Here is a 16401-nt window from a genome sequence, read left to right as displayed (position 1 = left end):
ACCTCCATGCTTCACATTGGGAACCACACATGCGGAGATCCGGTCACCTACTCTGCGTCTCACAAAGACACAGCGGTTGGAAAGAAAATCTCAAATTTGGACTCATCAGACCAAAGGACAGATTTTCACTGGTCTAATGTCCATTGCTTGTGTTTTGTGGCCAAAGCAAGTCTCTTCTTCTTATTGGTGTCCTTTTAGTAGTGGTTTCTTTGCAGCAATTCGACCATGAAGGTCTGATTCACGCAGTCTCTTTTGAACAGTTGATGATGTGTCTGTTACTTGAACTCTGTGAAGCATTTATTTGGGCTGCAATTTCTGAGGCTGGCAGCTCTCTAATGAACTTATCCTCTACAGCAGAAGGAATTCTGGGTCTTCCTTTCCTGCAGCGGTCCTGAGAGCCACTTTCATCATAGTGCTTCATGTTTTTTGACACTGCACTTGAAACTTTTAAAGATGTTGACATTTTACGGATTGACTGACCTTCATGTCTTAAAGTAATGATGGTCTGTCTTTTCTCTTTGCTTATTTGAGCTGTTCTTGCCATAATATGGACTGGCTATTTTACCAAATTAGGGCTATTTTACCAAATTAGGGCTATTTTACCAAATAGTATGTATACCACCCCTACCTTGTCACAACTGATTGGCTCAAATGCATTAAGAAGGAAAGAAATTCCACAAATGAACTTTTAACAAGGCACACCTGTTAATTGAAATGCTTTCCTGGTGACTACCTCATGAAGCTGATTGAGAGAATGACAAGTGTGTGCAAAGCTGTCAAGGCAGGGTGGTGTACTTGGCAGAATCTAAAATATGAAATACTTCTAAAATATTTTGATTTAAGACTTTTTGGTTACTACATGATTCCATATGTGTTATTACATAGTTTTGATGTCTTCAGTATTATTAGAAAATAGTACAAATAAACCCTTGAATGAGTACGTGTGTCAACTTTTGACTGGTACTATATCCACACACACACACGGTATGTCTATGTGTCAATTCCTACACGTGGTAGCTATCTATTTCTGTTATCTATTACCACCCAACATTTCTTTCCTTAGTTTGCTGGGAGACTACAGTATAAAATAGGACAAAAAATGCAATTAAGCTTCTTTAAAGGAAACCTCAATTTGGTGGAAAAGGGACATTGGTTGGTGCTACTCTGTTAATTAAATTGACATTTAATTTAGAGGATTAATTGTCTTTTCTGTCTGTACGTTTTTATCTTTACATTGCCACAAAGACAGATCTCTGCCTAGTCATTGAAGAAGACTGAACAGTCACAGGCTGCTGTACATGTACTGTTGGGTTAAGAGAGCTGGGTATTGAGTGAATGTAAGAACAAAACTAATGTACAAATAACATGATGCTGCCGTAGTTTTATCTTTTGGACCACAAAGGCTAAATTACTACAGCATCTAAACAGTGTATTTATTTAATTTCCTCTGGAGAGAAGTACTATACCACAGATCTGTAGTGCAAGTGTGTTTTTAATGTTGTGTGTTTCCCCAGCGAGCAATGCAGGGATGATTGCTGGGGCCACGGTGGGCTCGGTGCTGGGCTTAATCTTCATCATCCTCTTCCTCGTTGGTCTCCTGAGGAGAAGGAGAGACTCTGAGGAGGACCTGGCCAATGACATCAAGTTAGACTCACCTTCACTTGTGTGTGTGTGTGTGTGTGGTGATCAATGTGCACATATTAGTATACTATACAAAGAACATACCGTATGTATACTGTTATATACCTGTGACATGAAGGTGTGTGTATGCCAAATGGATGTCAGCCAGTCTCTCACCCCTTCTCTTCCTCCTCTCCACCCCCAGGGAGGACGCTCAGGCGCCCAAGCGCGTCTCGTGGGCCAAGAGCGGCGGCTCTGGCTCGGACGTGGTCTCCAAAAATGGCACACTCTCCTCCATCACTACCGCCAACAGGCCCCACCAGAGGGAGCCCTCTTCCCAGCTATATCCCCACCGCCCTCCCTCTGACACCACCTCCATCACTGCCACAGGCAGCGTCTCTGGCTACCGCCTCGGGCCGCGCGATGGAGCCTCCACACCCACCCATGGCCACGCCCTGCCGGGCTACAGCTACAACACTGATACAACCCTGACCCGCGGACAACTGTCTAATTCTGCAGCACCCAGTGCCAACGTTAGTCCCAGAACCCAGCACCCACAGAGCTATACCCAGTCCCAGACAGCACGTCCAGCCCTGCGCCCGCCACCTCTGCCCACTGTCGTGACCGCGTCCAACATTTCCCGCATGGGAGGGGTTCCCATCATGGTGCCAGCTCAGAACCAGGCCGGCTCGCTGGTGTAGTGCCAGTCTGTCATGGTGCAGTGTCCCTTTACCCTTCAACTGTACTTACTCACATAGATTTTCAAAAGGAAAAGATTCAAATGCCACAAAGATATAACTAACTCGAGGATTAAAACTTGAATTGGCCATCGAAGATGAGGTGTTTGACCTGCTCAAAATGCAGTGAGATCATTGGTAAGACCTTAAGAGATTGACTGTGTTGCTACACAGGGCTAATTTATTTAATGAAGTATACAGAAGTACATTTTATTTAAATGTTTTTTATTCTCCATATGTATACAAAATATGTACAGATCTGGATTTCATACATTTGGGAAATACTAGATTGAACATTTGCTACTAGATTTTCTAAATGCAAAGTACACTTTTTGCCTTTTCATGTTCCTTGTTTCAAACTTCACAACAATTCTCTTTAGACACGGCTCTTAAAACGTATGTCTTTTACCACATAGGAATAGCTTTTCATATTATGTAAAATACAATTTGACACATTTTGTCAATTACATGGAATTTAGCGACTAAGATTATGGTTACACCATTGAGCTGTAATGATTTTGGGTCGCTCTCTGCAAGGAAATTGTAAATAACGTTTGCTTTCAATTGTATTTGAGGCTGTTCATTAACACTTGTGACTGACTGGATACAAAAGCAGAGTTTCTACTTGTCAACATCCCAAGCCGACAAGTTAATTGATGGCTATAGACCCAAATGTCATCATATCAAATGAGTAAGATGAGGCACTTGTTTGAAATGGAGGTGTGATGGTGTGGGGGTGCTTTGCTGGTGACACCGTCTGTGATTTTATTTAGAATTCAAGGCACACTTAACCAGCATGGCTACCATAGCATTCTGCAGCGGTACACCATCCCATCTGGTTTGCGCTTAGTCCCACTATCATTTGTTTTTCAACAGGACAATGACCCAAAACACACCTCCAGGCGGTGTAAGGGCTATTTGACAAAGGAGAGTGATGGAGTGCTGCATCAGATGACCTGGCCTCCACAATCACCCGACCTCCACCTAATTGAGATGGTTTAGATGAGTTAGACCACAGAGTGAAGGAAATGCAGCCAACAAGTGCTCAGCATATGTGGGAACTCCTTCAAGACTGTTGGAAAAGCATTCCTCATGAAGCTGGTTGAGAAAATGCCAAGAGCGTGCAAGTGGTCAAGGCAAAGGGTGGCTACTTTGAAGAATCGAAAATACAAGATGTTTAACACTTTTGTTAAATATGTTATTTCATAGTGTTGATATCTTCACTATTATTCTACAATGTAGAAAATAGTAAAAATAAAGAAAAACCCTTGAATGAGTAGGTGTCCAAACTTTTGACTGATACTGTATATTTCCGGATGTTGTGCATCCCTGGGGTAAGTTAAGCTGCGGGACAGGGTACATTAATCTGCATACAAAGTTGTGTACTTAATGAAATATTACCACAACCTTTTTAAAACCATGTCTATCTTTATTACCCAAACTAAATTCAACACAATCACAATAGCGTTGTTTTATTTTAATCTTTTATCACTGACTTAACACCTAACAAACTTTGTACTGTCACCTCATATCCCAGTGATAATGCCTTGCTTTGCGCCTTGGAAGGAGACACTTAATCTTTCCATTGGATCAACTTACCCCAATGCAAACATTTTGACTAAATTAGCCCACACTGCTTCAAGGATGCACTTTCATGCTAAGTTTAGGATCTCATATTGAAGATTATAGAGACTACAGCTGATTTATAGAACAATATAAAAATGACATACTATGGTTTCGATACAAGAATTATGACTCCTCTAACACAATAAATTGGACCTAACTTATCATTTTTTCCATGTGGTTTCTTCAGACTCCATGAAATAATGACCTCTTAAATATTTGGTCAAATGGTATATGTTGTGTATGATCAACATTGGCTCAACTTACCGTACCCCTTTTCCTGAACATTCAACCCTCCCTTATTGTTCAACGATGATTAGGTTCAGCTTTGTAGATATTATTGACTGCTACCAACCTGACCTTGCAATTCGATTTAATAAAGGGATTTGGCTATGTCACTGATCAAACTACCCTCGAGTCAATCTGGTGTTATTTGATACCATTTACTTTTGCAAGACTCTACTGTCCAGTTTTTACTCTCTTGATTGATGTATTCAGACATGTTTTATGTGTAGCAAGGTAATGTTGTTCCCCTAGGACCTAGGTTATGAACAAGACTTGTTAGCGATCCAAGAAACTAAATATTGCACTTAAGACTACCATTTTAAATATGAAAAGTTGGAGGTTTGTGTCACTTTAAATTGGTGGACTGGTTCATGTTAATGGCTGGATTGAATTTAATGCAGTTTCAATGAAGCATGTCATTTTTTATTCTAACCCTACCCTCAACATCAACCTCTGTCACTTGAGAGTATATATTGTCAGTAAACTGGAGCAGAGAGAGACACTGTCTTGTGTCTGTTTTTATGAGCACAGAAGGTCAGGCTTGGGGAGAAAAAGACACGCATAAAAGGATTGAGTGTATGTAGTATTAATCATCAACGGCAAATTATTTTGTATTAAAGGGAAAATATGAATACTGGCCTTTTTTATTTTGTGATATTGTAATGTATATGCATTGTAACACAGCAATAGAATTCAAAAAGAGAAATGAATTATATAAACGTTGAATGTTACAGAATATTTTTTAAATACTAGCTTCGTTTGAACTGATAATGGAACAGACACTGATGGCCAAGATGGTGCATATATGCTCAACCATAGACCACTATGTGCATGAGATTCTTATACTTATGTATATGGAAAATAATTGTATCAATAGATTGTGTGTAATAAAACATTTGTATAATTGATATATTTTACCTCTTGGAGAAGCATTGCAATTGTATGATCCAATAAAAACATCTCAAACAGGAAGAGTTAATATATTGTATGCAGATCCCAGTTGTGTGAAGGCTTACAAAATTATGGCCGGAATCTTGACATTGATGCATGATTTTATGAATCGAAAGTGAGTCACTATGTCACCACCCTGTGGCCTAAATAACTTTGCAGTTTGTGTTCATTGCAGAGGTTTTGAGTCCAGAACTAATCCGTGTCTGGGGAAACAGACCTTCATTGCATTGTGTTGCCTTGATTCAGTCAGCAGAGAGGGGAGGGACAAAAGCACTTCTGGCACACAGTTTTAGGGTAGCATGTTTATTTGAACTTGTGATTAGCAATGTAGTATTCTCCTACATGGCTCAAAGGAATTCATAAAATGAGCACATCTCATCATTGACAAACTCCATGATATAACTCCATGTGGCAGAATGGGGTGACACACTCTATTCATTAAATAAAAGTATAAAATGAACAAAACAGTATCATGATGACCTATATGAAATATAAGATCACAGTAAAAATAAATTATCAAAAGTGAAAAGAGCACTGGATATTCAAACATCATTGGCTGACATAACAAAAACATTCAAATATACAGCACCTGTAATAAGCTACAGTGCTACCATGGCAGAAAAGCTAAATGGCTTTTTTTATTCAAATTAGTTAAGTTTGTCAAATAATGAGAACTGTTCAGTCCAACTTTCCTTCATGTAAGTGAAACCCATCACTCCTCAATAATCTTTAAAAAAAAAACTTTTTTAAACTTTACCCCTTTTTCTCCCCAATTTCGTGGTATCCAATTGGTAGTTACAGTCTTGTCTCATCGCTGCAACTCCCGTACGGACTCGGGAGAGGCGACGGTCGAGAGCCATGCGTCCTCCGAAACACGACCCTGCTAAGCCGCACTGCTTCTTGACACAATGCCCATTTAACCCGGGAAGCCAGCCGCACCAATGGGTCGGAGGAAACACCGTACACCTGGCGACCGTGTCAATGTGTACTGCACCCGGCCCGCCACAGGAGTCACTAGTGCGTGATGGGACAAGGACATCCTTGCCGGCCAAACCCTCCCCTAACCTGGGCGACGCTGGGCCAATTGTGCGCCACCCCATGGTTCTCCCGGTTGCAGCCGGCTGTGACAGAGGCTGGACTTGAACCCAGAACTCTTCTATAATCTTTATAATGTGACGTTTGGGTCTACAGACAAAATGGCATCAGAACCAAACCCCTTTGGGCCTGAGGTGTAGTGAAGTAAAACTTAGCCGTGTGAATATCTCATAACAACATCAAATCATCTCTGTACAAATTGTTCAACAAAACAAACTCATCCCTGTATAACTGTGTGGTCACTGGACAGTATTTGCTTGTCATGCTCTGAATAGAGATCAGTTTGTCAGTGGGGGTACAGTGGCCCCATACAGTAGTATTCAGGAGACAGCCATTTTGGCTCCGGATGGATCTTAGTGTGCAGGAAGGACAAGGTGAGCTCAGCAAAAAGGAGTAGTTTTATTAGATGAGTAAGGTACAGTGTTTTAGATGGTAACGGTCCATGGCTGACAATGAAAGCAGGGGGAGCTCATGCAGCTTGGACGGGTGGAGGGTTGCCAGATTGGAGAATCTCCTCCCAAGTCTCCGTCAGACAGCAGCCCATGGCTTGAATTCTTTAAGTAGGACACAGCACTGGAGAATTTTTTTTGTGGTTAATTAGGGATACTTCAATCATCGTTATAATAATTATATGCTTTGTCAACTATCATATTAGCTAAACGTTATCATTAGCCAATTTTTTTTTGTTTTACAGCCCCCTTTCACATGACATAAGTTCAGACAGGTAACTCACATTCATTTAACCATTTATTAGAAAATAGATGACAACACGTGGTCTTGGCATTAGGCTCTGCTCCCTCAGGGGAGCTTAGTGCCATTAGAATACAGGCAGTGAGCGAGATATACCAATCCCCCTGGCGGGAACAAAAGCAGAACCAAACAGCTGGAGGCTGGGGTGGTAGTAAGTAGGCTAGCAGAAAACAGACAATAAATAGCAGGAGGGAACAATGGCTGCAGCAGCAGCCATATTAAGCAGTAAAGAGAAGCCAATCATATAGGTTAGCACAGCAGCAGATGATGTGTGTGAAGAACTGATCAACTCAAAAAGAGCCCCACAGTGGAGGTGTCATAATACCCATAACACTTAGTGGTCAAACAGGGAAATTGTTCTTCCACCATACATTTTTCCCATAGGTTATTTTCGAAACACTTAAAATAAGGGCTCTGTTTCGTGTAGGCTTACCCTGGCATAACATTTTGACAACTGTGTAAGACACAGAATTGTCAATTTTTTAAGAAATGTGGCCAATTTATTAATGTCTAAATATAGCTAACATTAGATCGTTAATCCAGAGATTCTTACCTTTGCCTCGATTCGGAAGTCTCGTCCAGATCATCATGGCATTTGTAGTTCTTTATGATAGCTACATTAGCAGATAATTAGCATTTCATTTTTGGAGGGTAAATACAGGCGAATATATATGGATAAAAGTCACCTTGTCCTAGATTTACAGTTATCAAAATGTCACGCCAGAGTAAGCATACATGAAATTTAAATGTTAATTTAAATGTTTCTAAAAAAAACAACAGGAAAAAATTAATGGTGGAAAAGCGATTGAAACAATTTCCAAGTTTGGCTACTAGGTTTTATGGGTATTATGACTCATACTGTGGTACTCTATAGACCTCCATATTAAGGTAGGAAGTGTTGTTTGAATCCGATTGGTACGATTTCAGCTGATGCTATCAAACACACTATGTAAACACTCAAGTTCCCCATCTGAACTGGCTTCACTTAATTATTATACCAGTATAGCCCCTTTAGGTACCATGTATCAGGTTATGTTGTACTTTCCACTTTTGTTGACCCTTACTTGGATAATATACTGTAAATGCTTTTCAATTAGTTATTCCCTTACACTTAGAGTTATACCTATGCAATGTTAAGTGTTTCTAAACCTAATAAAGCATGAGTTACCTTTTAATATGTAGTCAGTTAGCAGTGTAGGCACCTTCTCACTGTCCTCCTTCATGGCATAAAGAACTGTGGGGAGAAAAGCAAAGCAAGGTGGCTCTTAGCACTGAGTATAGCACTGCTGGGGATTGAGTTCTTTGAACATTGTAGGCATTGACTTACAAGTTTCCTAACAGATGGGACACAGACTAACCAAATAGAAAATGAGGTTTGTACCAGACTATCTGAACAAAACTAACTTTGAGGGTAAATTTGTGTGTTTCAGTCAGCGTTTCCCAAACTCGGTCCTGGGGACCCTAATGAGTGCACGTTTTGGTTATTACTCTAGTACTACACAGCTGATTCAAATAATGAACTCTTCATCAAGCTTTGATTATTTGAATCAGATGCGTAGTGTTTGGGCAAAAAACAAACTAGGAAAACGACCCATTAGCTTAGCATTACGTTTTATTTCCCTGCCTACTTACTATTAGTGATCATCTGAAGGTCATCCACAGTTGGAGGAGTTGCTTTCTTCTCATATGGAATTACTGTGTTTAGATACTGAACAATGAAGACAAAGAGACAGTTAAGAAAGTAATGTAGCAGTGTTGAACCCACATGCTTCATTGTAGATTTAACACACTGATATACTTGGTGGCTAAAAGCTGTAAATGCTTAAGTGTCTGACCAGTTTGTCCATCCCTGTGCTGCCAAATGTCTGTCTGATGCCTGTCTGCAGGATGTTGGAGAGACCCTCCATACTGAAACGCTGGAACACAGACAATCACTAGCAGTGAGTAACAACAACCCTCAGTCATCACAACACGGATTTAGTAACACTTTCTATGAGACAGCTTTCTTGTGATGCATTCTAAATACATTATAACATTTCTCTATGCATTCATACAGCTTATACGGAGTTATTATGAATATACACTGCTCAAAAAAATAAAGGGAACACTAAAATAACACATCCTAGATCTGAATGAATGAAATATTTTTATTAAATACTTTTTTCTTTACATAGTTGAATGTAATGACAACAAAATCACACAAATTATCAATGGAAATCAAATTTATCAACCCATGGAGGTCTGGATTTGGAGTCACACTCAAAATGAAAGTGGAAAACCATACCACAGGCGTTGGTGGATGGAGCGAGACATGATGTCCCAGATGTGCTCAATTGGATTCAGGTCTGGGGAACGGGCGGGCCAGTCCATAGCATCAATGCCTTCCTCTTGCTGGAACTGCTGACACACTCCAGCCACATGAGGTCTAGCATTGTCTTGCATTAGGAGGAACCCAGGGCCAACCGCACCAGCATATGGTCTCACAAGGGGTCTGAGGATCTCATCTCGGTACTTAATGGCAGTCAGGCTACCTCTGGCGAGCACATGGAGGGCTGTGTGTCCCCCCAAAGAAATGCCACCCCACACCATGGCTGACCCACCGCCAAACCGGTCATGCTGGAGGATGTTGCAGGGAGCAGAACGTTCTACATGGCGTCTCCAGACTCTGTCACGTCTGTCACATGTGCTCAGTGTGAACCTGCTTTCATCTGTGAAGAGCACAGGGCGCCAGTGGCGAATTTGCCAATCTTGGTGTTCTTTGGCAAATGCCAAACGTCCTGCACGGTGTTGGGCTGTAAGCACAACCCCCACCTGTGGACGTCGGGCCCTCATACCACCCTCATGGAGTCTGTTTCTGACCGTTTGAGCAGACACATGCACATTTGTGGCCTGCTGGAGGTCATTTTGCAGGGCTCTGGCAGTGCTCCTCCTGCTCCTCCTTGCACAAAGGCAGAGGTAGCGGTCCTGCTGCTGGGTTGTTGCCCTCCCACGGCCTCCTCCAAGGCTCCTGATGTACTGGCCTGTCTCCTGGTAGCGTCTCCATGCTCTGGACACTACGCTGACAGACACAGCAAACCTTCTTGCCACAGCTCGCATTGATGTGCCATCCTGGATGAGCTGCACTACCTGAGCCACTTGTGTGGGTTGTAGACTCCGTCTCATGCTCATGCTCATGCTACATTGTGTTGTTTAAGTGTTCCCTTAATTTTTTTGAGCAGTGTAGTAGATTAGTGTCACGCCCTGACCATAGAGAGCCCTTGGTTCTCTATGGTGTAGTAGGTCAGGGTGTGACTAGGGGGTGATATAGTATAATTATTTCTATGTTGGTGCTAATGTGTTTCCCAATTAGAGGCAGCTGTTTATCGTTGCCTCTGATTGGGGATCATATTTAGGTAGCTATTTCCCCACCTGTGTTTTGTGGGATAAAAACAAATTGATTGTTTGTGTTACTGTGTTTGAGCACTACGTCCTCACGGTCTTTGTAAGTTTTGTTGTTTTGTTTTTGGTAGTTTCACTTTAATAAATATGTGGGACGATACTCACGCTGCGCCTTGGTCCGCTCATTTCCAAGATCGTGACAGGATATCCCACCCACAAAGGTCCAAGCAGCGTGAAAATGAGGTAAAGAAGTTTTGGACTTGGGAGGACATGAGAGGACACGAGACCCTTCCTTGGCGGGAGTCGCCAAAGAGCATGGAAGGACAGCGTCGACCATGGCCACAGAAACCCCAAGATTTTTGGGGGGTGGCACATGGAGCTGGCGGTCGAGCAGCGGAGAGTGCCAGAGCCTGTTTGGGAGTCAGAGGAGGAATTTGATGAAAAATTCCGGAGAGAGGTGGTAGCGATGAGAATGCTGCCATACAGGCGTGCTGAAGAGCGTGACACCAGTTCGGTGCCATCTGCACCGGTTTCACGCATCTGGCCTCCAGTGCGCCTTCCCAGTCCGGTACGTCCTGTGTCAGCTTCCCGCACTCGCCCTGAAGTGCGTGTCACCAGTTCGGTGCCACCTGTGCCAGATTCATGCATCAGGCCTCCAGTACGCATTCACAGTCCAGAGCTTCTGGTGACGGTTCACAGTCCAGAGCTTCTGGCGACGGTTTACAGTCCAGAGCTTCCGGCGATGGTTCACTGTCCGGAGCATCCGGCGACGGTCCACTGTCCGGAACCACCCGCGACGGTCCACGGTCCGGAACCTCCCGCAACATTTGGTAAATCCGACCACAACTCTATCCTCCTGATTCCTGCTTACAAGCAAAAATTAAAGCAGGAAGCACCAGTGACTCGGTCTATTAAAAAAGTGGTCAGATGAAGCAGATGCTAAACTACAGGACTGTTTTGCTATCACAGACTGGAACATGTTCCGGGATTCTTGCGATGGCATTGAGGAGTACACCGCATCAGTCACTGGCTTTATCAATAAGTGCATCTGGGACGTCGTCCCCACAGTGTACATACCCCAACCAGAAGCCATGGATTACAGGCAACATTTACACTGAGCTAAAGGGTATAGCTGCCGCTTTCAAGGTGCGGGACTCTAACCCGGAAGCTTGCAAGAAATCCTGCTATGCCCTGCGACGAACCATCAAACAGGCAAAGCGTCAATACAGGGATAAGATTGAATCATACTACACCGGCTCCGACGCTCGTTGGATGTGGCAGGGCTTGCAAATTATTACATACTACAAAGGGAAGCACAGCTGAGAGCTGCCCAGTGACACGAGCCTACCAGATGAGCTAAATCACTTCTATGCTCGCTTCGAGGCAAGAAACACTGAGGCATGTATGAGAGCATCAGCTGTTCCGGACGACTGTGGGATCACGCTCTCCGTAGCTGACATGAGTAAGACCTTTAAACATGCACAAGACGGATTACCAGGACGTGTGCTCCGGGCATGTGCTGACCAACTGGCAGGTGTCTTCACTGACATTTTCAACATGTCCCTGATTAAGTCTATAATACCAGCATGTTTCAAGCAGACCACCATAGTCCCTGTGCCAAAGAACACAAAGTCAACCTGCCTCAATGACTACAGACCCATAGCACTCACGTCCATAGCCATGAAGTGCTTTGAAAGGTTGGAAATGGCTCACATCAACACCAAAAGGAACACTTATGTGAGAATACTATTCATTGACTACAGCTCAACGTTCAACACCATAGTACCCTCAAAGCTCATCACTAAGCTAAGGATCCTGGGACTAAACACCTCCCTCTGCAACTGGATCCTGGACTTTCTGATGGGCAGCGCCATGTGGTGAGGGTAGGTAGCAACACATCTGCCACGCTGATCCTTAACACTGGAGCTCCCCAGGGGTGTGTGCTCAGTCCCCTGCTGTACTCCCTGTTCACCCACGACTGCATGGCCAGGCATGACTCCAACACCATCATTAAGTTTGCAGACGACAAAACAGTGGTAGGCCTGATCACCGACAACGACGATACAGCCTATAGGGAGGAAGTTAGAGGCCGGCCGGGTGGTGCCAGAATAACAACTTATCCCTCAATGTAACCAAGACTAAGGAGATTACTGTAGACTACAGGAAAAGGAGGACCGAGCACACCCCCATTCCCATCAATGGGGCTGTAGTGGAGCAGGTGGAGAGCTTGAAGTTCCTTGGTGTCCACATCACCAACAAACTAGAATGGTCCAAACACACCAAGAAAGTCGCGAAGAGGGCATGACAAAGCCTACTCCCCCCTCAGGAGACTGAAAAAATTTGCCATGGTTCAAAAGGTTCTACAGCTGCAACATCGAGAGCATGCATCACTGCCTGGTACGGCAATTGCTCAGCCTCTGACCGCAAGGCACTACAGAGGGTAGTGCGTACGGCCCAGTACATCACTGGGGCTAAGCTGCCTGCCATCCAGGACCTCTATACCAGGCGGTGTCAGAGGAAGGCACTAAAAATGGTCAAAGGCCCCAGCCACCCCAGTCATAGACTGTTCTCTCTGCTACCGCATGGCAAGCGGTACCAGAGTGCCAAGTCTAGGACAAAAAGGCTTCTCAACAGTTTTTACCTCCAAGCCATAAGACTCCTGAACAGGTAATTAAATGATTACCCGGACTATTTGCATTAGTCACTTTAACTATACATTCATGTACATACTACCTCAATTGTGCCGACCAACCAGTGCTCCCGCACATTGGCTAACCGGACTATCTGCATTGTGCCCCCCCAACCCCTCTTTTTACGCTACTGCTACTCTCTGTTCATCATATATGCATAGTCACTTTAACCATATCTACCTCAATCAGCCTGACTAACCAGTGTTTGTATGTAACCTCACTACTTTTATAGCCTCGCTACTGTATATAGCTTGTCTTTTTACTGTTGTTTTATTTATTTTTCCTACCTATTGTTCACATAATACCTTTTTTGCACTATTGGTTAGAGCCTGTAAGTAAGCATTTCACTAAGATCTACACCTGTTTATTCAGCGCACGTGACAAATAAACTTTCATTTGAACCCAACAGCATTTATGAAGGCTGTTCATTTAAAAGGAGCAGTTATGAATGCTTATGATATTAAAATCAGACATCACCACAGGTCAATGGTAAATTGACTGGTTGTACATTAGGATGAGGGCTACAGTAATTGACTCTAGCCTCCATTCTTACATTGTCATTACTAAATAGATAGAACTACCATGGTATTGGGCAGGTACAGTACCAGTCAAACGTTTGGACACACCTACTCATTCAAGGGTATTTATTTATTTTTACTATTTTCTACATTGTAGAATAATAGTAAAGACATCAAAACTATGAAATGACACATATGGAATCATGTAGTAACCACAAAAGTGTTAAACAAATCAAAAATACAATGTGTCTCAGAAAGACATGGAGGTTAGAACCAAAAATCTGACATTTTGACTCATCAGACCAAAGGACATATTTCCACTGGTCTAAAGTCCATTGTTTCTTGGCCAAGCAAGTCTCTTCTTTTTATTGGTGTCCTTTATTAGTGGTTTCTTTGCGGCAATTCGATAATGAAGACCTGATTCACACAGTCTCCTCTGAACAGATGATGTTGAGTTGTGTCTGTTACTTGAACTCTGTGGAGCATTTATTTGGGCTGCAATTTCTAAGTCTGGTAACTCGCTAATGAACTTATCCTCTGCAGTAGAGTTAACTCTGGGTCATCCTATCCTGTGGCGGATCTCATTCATCATAGCGCTTTATGGTTTTTGCAACTGCACTTGAAGAAACGTTCAAAGTTGTTGAATTTTCCCGGATTGACTGACCTTCATGTCTTAAAGTAAGAATGGGCTGTCATTTCTCTTTGCTTATTTGAGCTGGACTTAGCCCTATTTGGTGAAAGACCATCTTCTGCATACTACCCCTACCTTGTCACAACACAACTGATTGGCTCAAACGCATTAAGAAGGAAAGAAATTCCACAAATTAACTTAACAAGGCACACTTGTTAATTGAAAAGCATTCCAGGTGACTACCTCATGAAGCTGGTTGATAGAATACCAAGAGTGTGCAAAGCTGTCATCAAGGCAAAGGGTGGCTACTTTCAAGAATCTAAAATATAAATTATACTTTGATTTGTTTAACCCTTTTTTGGTTACTACATGATTCCATATGTGTTATTTCATAGTTTTGATGTCTTCACTATTAATCTACAATGTAGAAAATTGTAGGGAATATTGAATGATCCTCAATGATCCATCGCATCTCCCAAAAATGTTTGCAACATACATCTGTAAAATGATAGTCTAGAAACGAAAGCTTTGGTTGTCTTCCTCTCAGGCTTCCATGTCTTCTCCCAGGACCTCCTCAATGTCCACCTCTTGAACATCAGACATCTGATGGCCTCATCTTCACTGTCACTTTTCAACCTTGTTGAGAATGGCTCGTTGTCAGGCTCAAAAAGCCTCAAATTTGCCCGGATGGCCACCAATTTTTAAACCCTTGTATTGGTCAGCCTGTTGCGTGCTTTGGTGTGCGTGTTCTCAATCAAGGACCAGTTGCACTCTGAGGCGGCTGATGTTGGTGGGATTTGGAGGATGATGGAGGCAACAGAGGAAAGGGCCTCAGATCCACAAAGTCCCTTCCACTAGGTGGCTGTGAGATATGTTGGCATGACTGCCATTCCAAAGCCCTTGCTTGGAAGTGTACTTCGCCAGACTGCCAAGAACCTTGCCCTCATCCAGGCCAAGGTGGCGAGACACGGTAGTGATGACACCATAGGCCTTGTTGATCTCTGCACCAGACAGGATGCTCTTGCCAGCTTACTTGGGGTCCAACATGTACGCTGCGGCATGTTTGGGCTTCAGGCAGAAGTCGCTTTTTGATGTATTTCAGAACTGCAGTTTCCTCTGCTTGGAGCAACAGTGGAGTGGGCAGGGCAGTACGAATTTCTTCTCTTACATTTGCAAGCAGAGTCTGTACATCAAACCGGATGGCATTGTCTCCCTCAATCCTTGCAATGGCTACTGCTATAGGTTTCAGGAGTTTCAGACTCCTTACCACTCTCTCCCAAAATACATAATCCAGGAGGATCCTCTTGATGGGGCTGTCCATATCAGCAGAGGGCCATTTCCTGGAGAGCCTCCTTAACCCCCAGGAGACTGTCAAACATGATGACAACACCACCCCAACGGGTGTTGCTGGGCAGCTTCAATGTGGTGCTGTTGTTCTTCACACTTTGCTTGGTGAGGTAGATTGCTGCTATATCTTGATGACCCTTCACACACCTAACCATTTCCTTGGCTCTCTTGTAGAGTGTATCCATTGTTTTCAGCGCCATAATGTCCTTGAGGAGCAGATTCAATGCATGAGCAGCACAGCCAATTGGTGTGATGTGAGGGTAGGACTCCTCCACTTTAGACCAAGCAGCTTTCACGTCCGCAGCATTGTCTGTCACCAGTGCAAATACCTTCTGTGGTCCAAGGTCATTGATGACTGCCTTCAGCTCATCTGCAATGTAGAGACAGGTGTGTCTGTTGTTCCTTGTGTCTGTCCTCTTATAGAATACTGGTTGAGGGGTGGAGATGATGTAGTTAATTACTCCTTGCCCACGAACATTCGACCACCCATCAGAGATGAATGCAATACAGTCTGCTTTCTCTATGATTTGTTTGGCCTTCACTTGAACTCTGCATCCAGCAAATTAGTAGACAAAGCATGTCTGGTTGGAGGGGTGTATGCTGGGTGAAGAACATTCAGAAATCTCTTCCAATACACATTGACTGTGAGCATCAGAGGTGCACCAGTTGCATACACAGCTCGAGCAAGACATTCATCAGCATTTCTCTGACTACGTTCCTTCATTGAGTCAAAGACACTTCTCATTCCAGGAGGACCAAGAGCTGTTGCTATCAAT

The 16401-nt window shown here is 43.2% G+C and overlaps 2 protein-coding genes across 4 annotated transcripts in view; one reads left to right on the top strand and one right to left on the bottom strand.

Annotated features, from left to right (window-relative positions):
* Positions 1-5244, top strand: part of LOC109873131 (endothelial cell-selective adhesion molecule) — a 59251-nt gene extending 54007 nt beyond the window's left edge. Inside the window, exons 6-8 of one of the 2 annotated variants that reach the window (XR_002252555.2) lie at positions 1515-1644; positions 1826-2495; positions 3234-5244. Coding sequence is in view for 1 of the 2 variants with exons in the window: in XM_020464682.2 (XP_020320271.1) it covers positions 1515-1644; positions 1826-2321 (626 nt within the window). In the remaining variant the exon portion in view is untranslated. Of the gene's footprint in view, positions 1-1514; positions 1645-1825 lie in introns of both variants that reach the window. The other variant, XM_020464682.2, reaches the window with a different exon arrangement.
* A 1371-nt stretch (positions 5245-6615) lies between these two features.
* Positions 6616-16401, bottom strand: part of LOC109873208 (fasciculation and elongation protein zeta-1-like) — a 29922-nt gene continuing 20136 nt past the window's right edge. For both annotated transcript variants that reach the window (XM_020464811.2, XM_020464812.2), the window contains exons 7-10: positions 8897-8977; positions 8694-8769; positions 8230-8295; positions 6616-6884 (exon numbers count right to left, since the gene is read on the bottom strand). In XM_020464811.2, the coding sequence (XP_020320400.1) occupies positions 6868-6884; positions 8230-8295; positions 8694-8769; positions 8897-8977 (240 nt within the window). In that variant the 3' untranslated portion in view covers positions 6616-6867. The remainder of the gene's footprint in view (positions 6885-8229; positions 8296-8693; positions 8770-8896; positions 8978-16401) is intronic.

This window comes from Oncorhynchus kisutch, linkage group LG28 (genome assembly GCF_002021735.2).
Source record: "Oncorhynchus kisutch isolate 150728-3 linkage group LG28, Okis_V2, whole genome shotgun sequence".
NCBI classification, from domain to species: Eukaryota; Metazoa; Chordata; class Actinopteri; order Salmoniformes; family Salmonidae; genus Oncorhynchus; species Oncorhynchus kisutch.
Note: the sequence above shows the minus strand (reverse complement) of the source record. Positions and strands in the feature narration are given on the sequence as shown.